This window comes from Culex quinquefasciatus, chromosome 3 (genome assembly GCF_015732765.1).
Source record: "Culex quinquefasciatus strain JHB chromosome 3, VPISU_Cqui_1.0_pri_paternal, whole genome shotgun sequence".
In the NCBI taxonomy this organism is placed as follows: Eukaryota; Metazoa; Arthropoda; class Insecta; order Diptera; family Culicidae; genus Culex; species Culex quinquefasciatus.
Genome location: NC_051863.1, coordinates 116,904,081 through 116,915,864, shown reverse-complemented (window position 1 = coordinate 116,915,864; position 11,784 = coordinate 116,904,081). Strand labels below are relative to the sequence as shown.

Sequence of the window (11,784 nt, the reverse complement as noted above, 5' to 3'; positions counted from 1 at the left end):
TAACGAACAAAACCTTTTGAAAAAAGTTGCCGACGAATTATTACGGCGAACCCCGTTAAATATCGGGAAATAGCCCTTCTTTGATAATGCCAGATATCAGACTTGCCATTTTTTTCTCTTAAGTTTGTTCAAAGAAACACACCGTGATATGAACTTTCGACAAAAAAAAACAAACCTTCTGAGGGACTTGATTGTGATACCGCTCGCTTACGATTGAAAAGCCAACGCGACAGTTTTGTTTAAAACTATTGATAGTAGCTCATTTTAATGTCTAAAATTATTTACGCTATACAAATTGTTTCACTTTTTTCACGCTTCCAAAGCTTGCTCTTTCTATCTTTCTTCACTGTACGTTCTAAACCGATAAGTTATGCGTTAAAAATAAGTCCACGTATAAAAAGGTAGTAGTAGTAGTTGGTAGGTAGTACAAGGCCTAACTTACAGCTCTAGCCAATTTATTATCTCACTTCACAGTTCTTGGTTCGTTGGACGCATCGCCTCAACGGGTTGCCTTACTTTCTATCACGTTTTACTTGTTACTTTTTTTTCTTCTGCTTTTTTCTTATTTGCCTAAATGATGTGTAAAATTTCGTTTGATTTTTTCTCCGTTTTTTGATTAATGTTCTGGATAATTCTAGGCGATTTCGTTTCGTAATAATTAATATAATTATTGTTCTAAACAGACAACTAAGTGCACTTGCGTTACACAGCTGTTGTATTTTTTGTTTCATTTTGCATTCATCCCAGCATTTATTTCGATTGGTTTATTGTTCATCAGACTTAAGTACTATTTACAGTGATGGGTTAGTATGGTCGGTTTATTCTTTCTTAGGGCATTTATTCGTAAATATATTTATGTTATAAACTAACTGTCATAGCAGCCACTTTTCTTCCAAATTTCGTTCAGACCTTCATCGCGATACTGTACGCGCAGAACTTGCTCTCTAACTTTTCAACAAATGTTTGGCTTAAGTATAATATCTGTGTGTCGTATATAAAAACAAGGTGCCTAATGTAAATTTTGTGTAAATCAGCTGGTACAACCTGCTACTGTTTGTTATGCTTTCGAACGAAGAAAAAAATATCATCAGACTTGGATTAATTTCGAGTTGAGTCACTTCCAGGTTGCGATAGCGATCCGCTGCGATCCAAGTGCAGTAAGAAGCGAAAGAAGAAGGAAACAAACTTCATTCATGCATTCGTTCGTTCATTCATTAACTCCTACAACAGTGTAGTTCAGAGAGGCGCATTTGGACCGGCGGCGGCGCGGTCCAAAACCCGGTAATGTGCGCCTCGTTAAGTCAGGCGAGCTCACGTGAGGCTGCCCCTTAACTGCCCACCCCAGACACCACTGCCCGATCGCAACGTGGAAGTGTATGAAGCGTTAAACTATTATCTGTTTGTTGTTGTTCGTTTACCTCAATCGCGCGAGTTACGTTCATTAACTTTTATGGCCACCAGCACCAGCAACAGCTGGCCAGGTGCCTGGAACGTTGCGAACCGCGCCGGAACGGAACGGATTGAAGGAAGGGAAATTTCAACCGAGACTTTCTCGCGAATGGCGTCTTCGGAGTCATTTCTCCACGTGATAGTACACTCAGTTTGAAAAAAGATTTAAAGTGCTCAAAAAAAATATTACTGAAATTTTTATAGCATGAATAATTCCGGAAAAATTGAACAGATTTGTTAAAATGTAATGGAATTAGATTGATTAGTGTGCTGTAAAAACATAAGTTAACCATTTGAATTAAAAAGCACTTGGTCACTTAACGTTATTGAATTTTCTTCTGATTAAGAAATCACTTCATTCCAACTAATCTTAAAATTTTACTCTTTTTTGGCTAAACTTGTTAGATAATATCTGTAAAAAATAATGAGTTTTACCCAACTGAGTGTATTTTTCGTTTTTTTTTCTCAAACACGCCACGCGCTGGCGCTAATTATTACTACTGCCGCAGCCGGGGAAGTTTGTTGGCTTAGTTTGATGGCAGTTCGCCGGGAAATGCGATCAGCTGGAAAGCGGCCAGCCCCAAATGTCTGCGTGACAGGTCTAATTTTTTTTCGTTTCTGGACAACGCTTTTCACTCAGCCTTTCACCGTTTGTTGCATTATTCCGCTTGATTCCGGTGGAGCCAAGTGCATTAGAGGAAATTGTGGCGATTTTGATTTAATTTGTGACCATCTGTCGATGACACTGGCCAGCAATTCGAAGGGGATTTTCTACTGTAAATTTTGGAGAAATTGGCTCATGAAAATTCATTGGCCAATCTATGTTCAAACTGATTTGAGAGTTGTCTTGTTATCTGTTGAGACCTAATTGATATTGACAACCAATTAGTTTAAAAAGTGATTTCCTGACGTTAGCTTAAAAAAACAAAAAAATAATCAAAGATTGATATTGAAAAGCTTCAAATCCGTTCTGTTTTATAATGTTAGTTATTAGCAATCTTCTTAAAATTGTAAAGGTAGCATGCCTAACTTTGCTTCTTGTACACTTTCATTTGAGATTGCTTAGCTTTTCTTTTCAGTCGTTACAATCAATTACAGAAAAAAACGTTAATTTGAATGTAACTGCTGTAGAACAACCGAAATCAAATTCACAAATTCCAACAAATTACAGTTGAATTTTGACAGTTTAAAGTTTTATGAATAACAAAAAAGTACAAATTAGTGATATTCGAATCAATGAGCTGTCTCTGTATAACAAAACAAATCGTCAAAATTTTTATTTCGTCTAATTTTTTTTTAAGAATAAATTAAATTGTCAAAAGTTAAAATTGAATCATTCTAAAAGATTTTCTAAGTGCTTATATAAAGTTTTTGCTTGTAAAAGACGAAAATGTAAGCTTTAAAGCTTTGAAGCACTGTACCCCATTTCAAGAGAATACGGTTAAGACAAAGACCCTGAATTTGAATCCGTGAAAAACAGGTCAAGGTCATTCGAGGCACGAAGTGAATTTATGACTAGTTTCGAGAGAACGTTCTGTGATCGTTTGAAAGCGTTTGATTGATAGTGTCTAACGAACTTGACATTTTTAAGAGAGAGAAAAAAACACCAAGCCCGATTCGCAAAGATCCTCCGCAATCCATCACACGCGCCTTTGGCGTAAACGAACAACCTAGAATGACTATTACTCTCTGCTTATGAAAGGTGCGAAGTAGACAATAGAGTCACCTAACCTACGGGTTTTTTTTAAAGTAATGCTAAGCCTGCGACCCCATGGGACACTAATATCTTGATGCACGCGTATAAATGTGTGTGCTGCTGCCGCCAATCCTAACGAGCTAACCAACTAGTAATGCGCGAACAAAACTAAGAATAAATACGAGAGAGTGTGTTTGTGTGTAAAAAATAACTAAACAATGTCACGCGATACAAGGTCGATGATAATAGTAACAGCGAAACAAAATAACAAAACAAAAAGAAACTTAACCTAGAATAAAAATAGAAATCTGACAAGATTCTCGTCACGCAAACACTCGCTGAGACATTCATAAAAGGTTCCGACCACGACGCATTCCGTCGCCGATCGACCACAAGAGCCAAGATCAGCATCGTCGCGACGTCGGCCGGCCAACGCACATGGCCCCCTGCCGTCACCGTCCCAGTCAAAGATCGTTTCGCGATCGTGCCCGAAGAGAGCGAGAGAGAGAGAGAGAGAGAGAGTGGGAGACGGTGCGCCGCTCATTCATCATTCTCGGCGTCGACAAAGCCGGAAGCAGTGATGCCAGGCTTTGAACTTGATCGCTATCTCGAAGGCTGAGTAGTGGGATTTGTCGGAAACTCAATTTGACTGAAATGATCACTGGTAAAATTTAAGTTTTGCTACCCTGCGTCCTCGAAGAGTGATCAAGTTCAATGATAAGAATTTTACAATCAACTGGCATCACTGGATCTCACCGAACCTCGCTCATTCTCTCACTTCTCCCGTTCACCCGCAGACCTGTTGATCGGCGCTACCGCGCTCACGTGTCGCCACGCCACGCTGTCTACCTCCACTCGCTCTCTTCTCGGCTCGGCGATCGTGTGTGGAGCACGTTTTTATCTGCAGACCTGACCGTCGAGTACAGTCTCATAGCCCGCGGTTCTCGGCTTTGTGGCGGCGTCGTTGACTTTGCGCAATTATTTGCGATCAGTCTGGTCGACGAGGGTGCTATGCACCGAGCTATGCAGCACGTGAAGGTAAACGGCGATCTGGGACAGTGAAAGTCTTTAGGTCGTGGAGACGACGACGATCGTTTGGGCTGGGGCAGTTCTAGCGAGGGTGCGTCGTTGGTTCTCGATCGTACGCAATTCACTCCCACATACAATACTTCGGGACGTGCGCAATACTTAGGTGTAAGAAGCAAAATATGTAACCTAACGAACCTACGTGGGTGTGGATGTTCTGTTTTGTGGCAGGCTTCGACGAGCTTAGGCCGGGGGGACGATCTGGCCGACGCGACGAGTCCGCGACCCGAATCCTTTGCTGCCGTCTGGTCCGATCGGGGTACGAACCGCCTCACCCTGGACCTGATGCTGATGGCACTGCATCTGGACGGCACTGTTCGAGCGCGATCGGGGTCCCGCGCTAGAGCATTCCGATCCCACCGAGATGCGCCGGTCGTAGCCGGAATCGGTTGAGATACGACGTCCGTTGTAGTACTCCGAGCTGCTGGACAGTTTCCGCAGCGGGTCGAATCCGTTGGAATATTTACGCGGCGAAATGTTGGGGCTCTCGAAGCCCATCGATCCGTTGGAGAACTTGCGCTCGTAGTTGGAGTCCATCGAGATACGGCGCTGGGGCATGACCATTTCCGGTGAGTTGGTAAACTTGCGATCGTAGTTGGATCCGACCGAGAATTTGCGCACGTTGTGTTCCGAGCATTGGGACATCCGACGGTACACGTCCGAGCACTGGGACATTCTGCGCGAGCACGAGCAAAACTCGGAACAGTTGGACGTTCTTCTGGATGGCACTTCGGAGCAGTTGGACGCTCGGCGAGACATGCTGTCTGCCGCGGACGAGCACTGCGATGTACGGCGAGACATTTCCCCACAGCTAGAGTAGCCGTCCGAACAGCTGGAATACTTGCGAGACTGATCGTTGCTGCCCATCGAGAAAGTGCTCGGACGACGGTTGAAATAGTCAAAGTTTTCATTTCCGTACGAATACTTTCGCTGCTGTGGCGAGTGCGGTATGTACATTGGTTGCTGTTGTTGCTGCTGGGGCTGCAGCGGCACAATTTGCTGCATGGTTGGCTGCTCATGGTGCGGCAGTGGTTGTGCGACCATTTGCTGGTATACATGTTGCATTTCCGGCTTCGGGTAAAACCCAGCCGAACCACGGCGCATCTTGAACCGATCGAAGGCCTCACCCCCGCGGCTGCGCTCCATGTCTTGGCCTGCAAACTTGTAGTTCTCCACAAACTTGGTTACGTTGGCTTTTTGCCAGTCTTCTTTTGGGGGCGACCAACTCCAGTACGATGAACTCTTCCATGTTTTGAGCACGGCGAGCTGAAGCTGATTCAGTAAACTCGATCAGTGCGCATTCGTTCTGCTGCAGTTCCGGATGTTTGTTGATGAACTGACGGACATCCGCTGGGATGGGGCCACCGGGACGCAGCACACGAATCAGAGAAATTTCTCCGCACTTCGAGAACAGCTCGGACACCTTCTCCACGGTATACTTGTCGTACGGCAGTCCCGTGGCTACCACAGTCCGGGATGGAGTTGTCTCATCGTACACTGGCAGTGGTTCCAGGCGACGAATCTTCGTGCCCACATCATTTGGTTCAATCTTGACACTTTTACGTTTGATGGCTTCACCTACCACGCGCCAATCCTTGGTCAGCTGACGAACGCGTTTGAAGCTCGACACCAGCTTCAGGCTGACAAATCCTTCCTTGTTGCGTCTCACGTGCTTCAGCAGGAACGCATCCTTCAGAATGTTATCGTTCGAGAAGTAGAATTCTACCTGTTCGACAATCTTCTCGCACATATCATCGTCGGGAACCTCGTACGCTTCCTCTTCGGCGGACGTTGCATCCATCAGCTTCTTGGTGATTTCACAGCCCGAGTCCTTGGCGTTATCATCGGACGATCCCGTTCCGGCGTCTTCCGGCGGATTCTGCGATTCGGTCGAACTTCTTCTATCGTAAGACAATGAAACATCGCTGTCGATGGAACTAATCGAGTCTTTCGTGTCCGAATGCTTCATGCTGACCGCCGGTGCTGCCGGATCCATATGGTCATCGTCCTCCATGTACATCTCATCGTCTTCCTCTTCGTCGTCGTCGAGGTCGTAATCGTGGATCTCGTCATGACCGTGGTGATGACGGTGGTGATGATAGTGATGCTGCGGACTCGTTTCACCCTCCTCCCGCATCAACTCCTGATGCTGAAGATACGTATGATTGTCGGTCATGAGTGGCGACAGGGTGTCGGGTTCTTCCTCGACAACAACGGCCTCGTCGTCCAGTTCTAGTGCTTCCATGTGTTGCATGGTCTCCTTGATGATCAACTCACTCTTTTCTGGCACTGGCATCACTGATGCTGCTGCTACTGCTGCTGCTGCTGCTGCTGGTGGTTCACACTGAACTAGCGACTGTGGTTCAGGCTTCACCTCTTCGCTGCTGCAAACTTTACTACTCGGAGCAGCAGCACTTTCACTTTCTTCATTTTCTATGGGAAGCATATCAGTCATTGTGGCGGTTTCCACCTTTTCAACGATTCTTGCATTACTGCTTGCTGGGGCTGCAGGCGCCACCTCCACGGCGGCCACCGATGGCATTTCCACCGATTCACCAGTCGTCGGGGCACTAGCTGAAGACATGTTGCAAGCAGCCGTTAATAGTTGGTTTGATTATTTACCCTAGTATGTACTCTAGTCGAGGCTCTATCTAATATGGCTTTCCGTGATTTGGGCAAAGGACCCCGCTGCGGTTGCGTGTGTGTGTGTGTGTTTCGAGTATTTACAACGATGAGTTAAATATTTTCTGCACAGCCGATTATCACTGTTGGGGGCTAACTAATTTCGCCGATTTCGCCGCTCCCGCATGAAACAATTTTCCAATACTGTTATAATAGACGTTTTCCATGCATTCGATCCGAACTAACACACTCTGTTTCGCTCCCTTTGCGCAATTTTCGTCGGTTTTTCGTCCAGTTCCTTCACCAGTTGTTACTGCCTGCTGGTTACTTTTTCTTTGCTTTCCGCTACTACACTCTCGTCAAAGTCTCTCAAAGTGCACACACGGTGAGGGTACGGTTCGGGGAGTTTAGGGTACTTTCACAATTACACTTTTCGCCACAAAAGCACGCGCACACAGCCACAGACGTGGGGCGGGAGTTAGTGCTGCGGAACGGAGAGTAGCGGACTTTTTGGACGACGACGACAAACGGAACCGATGGACGGACGACGAACGGGTGTTGAGGTGGAGCAAATTCGGTTCAGCGATTCAGTCTTGCTTTTTCTGTGTTCCTCCTTTCGAGTTCACTGCCACACAGTATCTTCTTGCATGCACGGTTGCAACTAACAATTGATTTGAATTATCGTTGATTAGAGTGAAATGTGGTTCAGGCAAGTCTCTTTTCTTCACGTTCGTTGACTTCGTCGCGTTTGTCGAAATGATTGCGCACTTTTCGTTTGTTCAGGCGAAATTTGTTTGCTTTCTAGTTCGTAACACGATGCACTATTAATCTTCGCGTGAAATTAAGCTTCAGTATGATCGGCGAAGGGTTTTTTCTTAGTTTTGGGACTTGGTCTGTTTTTCGGAAAACTTAGCTACTGCCACTTTCAGAATTATTCCACATGAAGGACCTAGCTTTCCGAAAACAGGGCTTCTGGAGTTGCTTTTGCGGGATCACCTAACGGCCAACACTAGCTGGTTTGCCGCAGTTTTAATCTCTGCAAACTTGCACTTGCCAACACAACAGTCTCCCTCGAAGTTTCAGCTCAGCTCAGCAAAATCAGCTACAGTTTTTCTACCTTCACTAGCAATGATCTTCCACTGATTGTAAACATCCATCCAATCGCACCACCTTGTTCCTCCGGAGCACAAATTGTTCACGAATCACTCTCTTCGGTTTGTTATGATTTTCACTTGATTCTTTTTCGCACGCGCGAATCGTGAGTCTCTGCGAAGGAGTTCGAAGGCCTTTGCGGGTGTTCGTTCAGTTCGTGTTTCGGTAGAAAAAAAAAGTGTAGCAAATTTCGAGATTTGATCTCTGGCTCTCTGGGTATTCACGCTATTAGTGTAGTATATCTATCGAATAGCGAGCGTCGTACACACACGCGACTCGTCTCTCTCTAGAGCACAAATACACAATCTTCAAAGGTGTTTCCACGACAAGTGATGTTGAAAGACTGAAATACAGCATTGAAATTACGCCGGTTTTATATCGTCTCTCCCACCGCAGTGCCGAACCATGCACACACACTCACACGCGCCGTTCGGCGTCGTCGTCGGGTTGGCGTCTTCGTGTTTGCGCATAGCCGTCCGAGAGCATACTCAGATCATAAGTGAGGTAGTGTTTTGGTTTTCTTTTTGCGGGTGCGTTTGTGGCAAAATTTACTCACGAGTGAACGATCGTGCCGAGCCCGGTGGGGTGGTATTCAGTAGTTTGAAAATAACATTTGAATATCCTTTAATATTTTGAAACAGTTGTGATGCTATTTGCTTTTTAATTCTGTGTCTTGTGAGGATAAACAAATTTGGGTGAATTTCAATATCTTGAGTTACGTATATCAATAGTGACTTGTTGACAGTTCGTCGCTTGTGTGCTATCTTAAGACACATCTTATTTTTTTAACAGCAGACGTGTCACAGAACGGCACACAAGGGACGAGATTTTAAAAATGAACTAACCAATGTGACATAAGAAGTTCCAATTGATGTTATGAATGCATTTTATTTGTTAATGCTACCGAAGTCATCAAATATGTGAGCAAAACCAAATTGCCTATGTTCGCAAAAATGTCCCATATGCACAAGTTTAGTTTATTGTAAGTTTAAGTTAGTTTTAAGTTAGGTTATGTTTTTTTTTAACATTTTTTTTTCCTCATTGTTCCTAGTGTTACAAAAATGATAAATCATATACTTTTAAAGTTATGAAAATGAACAGTGTTTAAATCACGAAAAGCAAACTAAAGCTGAAGAGCCACAGCTGACCACTTATTATGTAAACCAAATGTAATTATTATAAGAAAGATTCAATAAAGTATATTTAATTCAAAAAAAAAAATCCCATATGCACAAACAGCAAACTGAGAAAAACGTAATGAAAGTGACCAATATGTGATGAATTTCGGAATTTCCTCTATTTTTGTAGAATAAAGTTCTCCACATTATAAGATTTTTTTATGTACACATGATTTATAACAAAATTGCTTCAATAAACTAAAAATGATAAAAATGAAACTGAGACATTTGTGCGAACATGGACTGCAAATTTATTCAAACAAATATTCATTTAGCACATCTTTAAAATTTGTATGTTAGGTGCAAATCTCGAATTAAAGATAAATTATACAGCGTCTCCATACCAATATTTTCCCAATATTATTCGATGGAGCAGCATGGTCGCTAAAAATAAGTTTTGAAAAATTTTGCTCGATTTTTTTTTACCGAAATCGCAATGGCCATAGGGTATATGGCCCTATTTTGGACCTACTATGCAAAGCGTCAACATATTTCGCATAGTTCTCAGGAACGGTCTAACTAATTTGGCTCGTTTCAGGATTGTTTTGTGCCTTAATTTATGCTTAACAAAGTGTACTATTGAAAATTTAAAATAATTTAACCATTCCATTGTAATAAGCATTTCAAGTAAAACATTTTTTGGATGCTTTTTGGACTTATTGAATGTATTTTGGAGACATCGCTGAACCTATTTTGGACCCACACTCTGATTGGTTGAAATTTGGACAACTCGAATTGCGGCGTGCGGCGGCAACACGCACACTTACAAATACTCGGTTTTATAAACCAAAGGGCCTATCCACGATTATAATTTGGAAAACATTTATTTCAGAAATTAAACAATTATGATGAAACAATGGATTTGAATTTGAAAACGTGTTTTAATCATATTGAATGGAAACTCACGCATCTTTAGCAGGTCTCTGTCCTATTTACAATTTGCATATTCTTACGACCTAATTGTTCAAGCATTAGCACATAAAAGACAACCCGTTATTACTCGCAATAAAAACACCTTATCTTAAAATTAAATGAATGACACAGATACATAACAAGTTACAATGAAAAAAGGTTCTAAATTTTACGCAGAGCTTATGTTCAAATATTATTAAACAATCAAGAAATTTTGAAGGGAGATTATAGCTTGTAACTTGGTGTGAAACTTTCTTATCTGTCATGTTAAACTTTACAGTTGCTTGACAAAAAGTTTAACTACATGTTGCACTTTAAAAACAATGTAATATTTGAAAAAATCTTTGTTTGACTACCAGGGTGCCTTTGATAGTCATAGTTTGTCTTGTTAAAAGCAGATTTTAGGTTTTCAAACATTATTTTTACTTCGAACTTACCATCACTTAGGTTGCTGATATAATTTTTAAGAAAATCATTTATGTCAATACTTAGTTAATTATGTTTATAAGCTTTTTAATATAATACATATAAATTTAGGTAATATTGTTAAAAAAATCAGAACTTTGCCTGAAATTCGTTAAAACTAGTTTTGTTTATTAAATTATGGATTTGTATTACATGTATAACTGAATTTAAAGAATAAATCAAAAGTTTTCACATTTTATATGAAATTTTGGTTTTGCTGGAAATGCCTTTAAATTATGAGATTTTTTTAAATTATGTTTCAAAAACAAATAATATTTAATAATATTTATATTACTTATTTTACCTATTCCTAGTAGAAGATTGTCCGAAGAATCCGAAAATGCATTCCGTTTTACGATTCAAAATCATGTTCATTGAAAAAATCATGACACGTTGAAAAGATGATAATAATGCTATTTATCAACATTTTCTTAGTTATAGTTAACTAACTTTTTAAACTTTTCAAAATGTTATGAAAAGTTCTTCATGAGGTACTTTGAGCACTTCTCTACCACGGTCAGTATGATTCCATACCATTCCGTACGTATTCAATTTTTACTCTTCATTTTGTGGAAAAATATCAAACCTATCAAAGTTACCCCGGCTATATGTCTCAAATCATAAAATTCATAATTTTAACATCGCATTAACCTCTTATGCTTATTTTTTTCGAAGATTTTTATTTTTCTAGCTGGTTTAATTGTGTTTCTAACATGATTGACACGGTAAAATTTAAAAGTGTAATTTATTATAAACCAACGCTGCCAATTGTGAAAAAAATCGTTATACCTGTATTTTTAAAAATTATATATAGATAAATATGCAAAAATCATATATATTTTCTATATGTATATTTCTCTGATTAGTTTGCAATACGTCTTAAAAGCCATCACGATCTCCGACACATCTTTGATTTTTTTACCAAACCAAATTTTGTTTGTTTTCCAGTAAAGAGCATTTAAAAGACGTGCAGATGATAATTCAAAGCATTTTTTATTTATAATTCGTAAATTGATCGAGAACTAATCGAAAAATTGATTTGTTTTTCAACTAGCACTTAGGATCTTTTTAAAAACTAGCTCAAGATTTTTTAAATTTAATTCATACGACTTTTTCAAAAACCACTCGTAAGTGATGTTGACAGCTCCTGTCACGGTGACAGCTGACGATTTAATGAACTACACCCTTTAGGTTTTCCAATCGTTTCCCCTTCAATTCCAACAG

General features: G+C 41.1%; 1 protein-coding gene across 1 annotated transcript; it reads right to left on the bottom strand.

Moving 5' to 3' along the window:
* Positions 1–233: 233 nt before the first annotated feature.
* Positions 234–8,443, bottom strand: LOC6035596. Its single transcript, XM_038262167.1, is given in 2 exon segments — positions 234–5,432; positions 5,434–8,443. Coding segments are annotated over 2 exon segments (2,400 nt in total). The 5' UTR covers positions 6,816–8,443; the 3' UTR covers positions 234–4,414.
* Between the last annotated feature and the right edge of the window lie 3,341 nt (positions 8,444–11,784).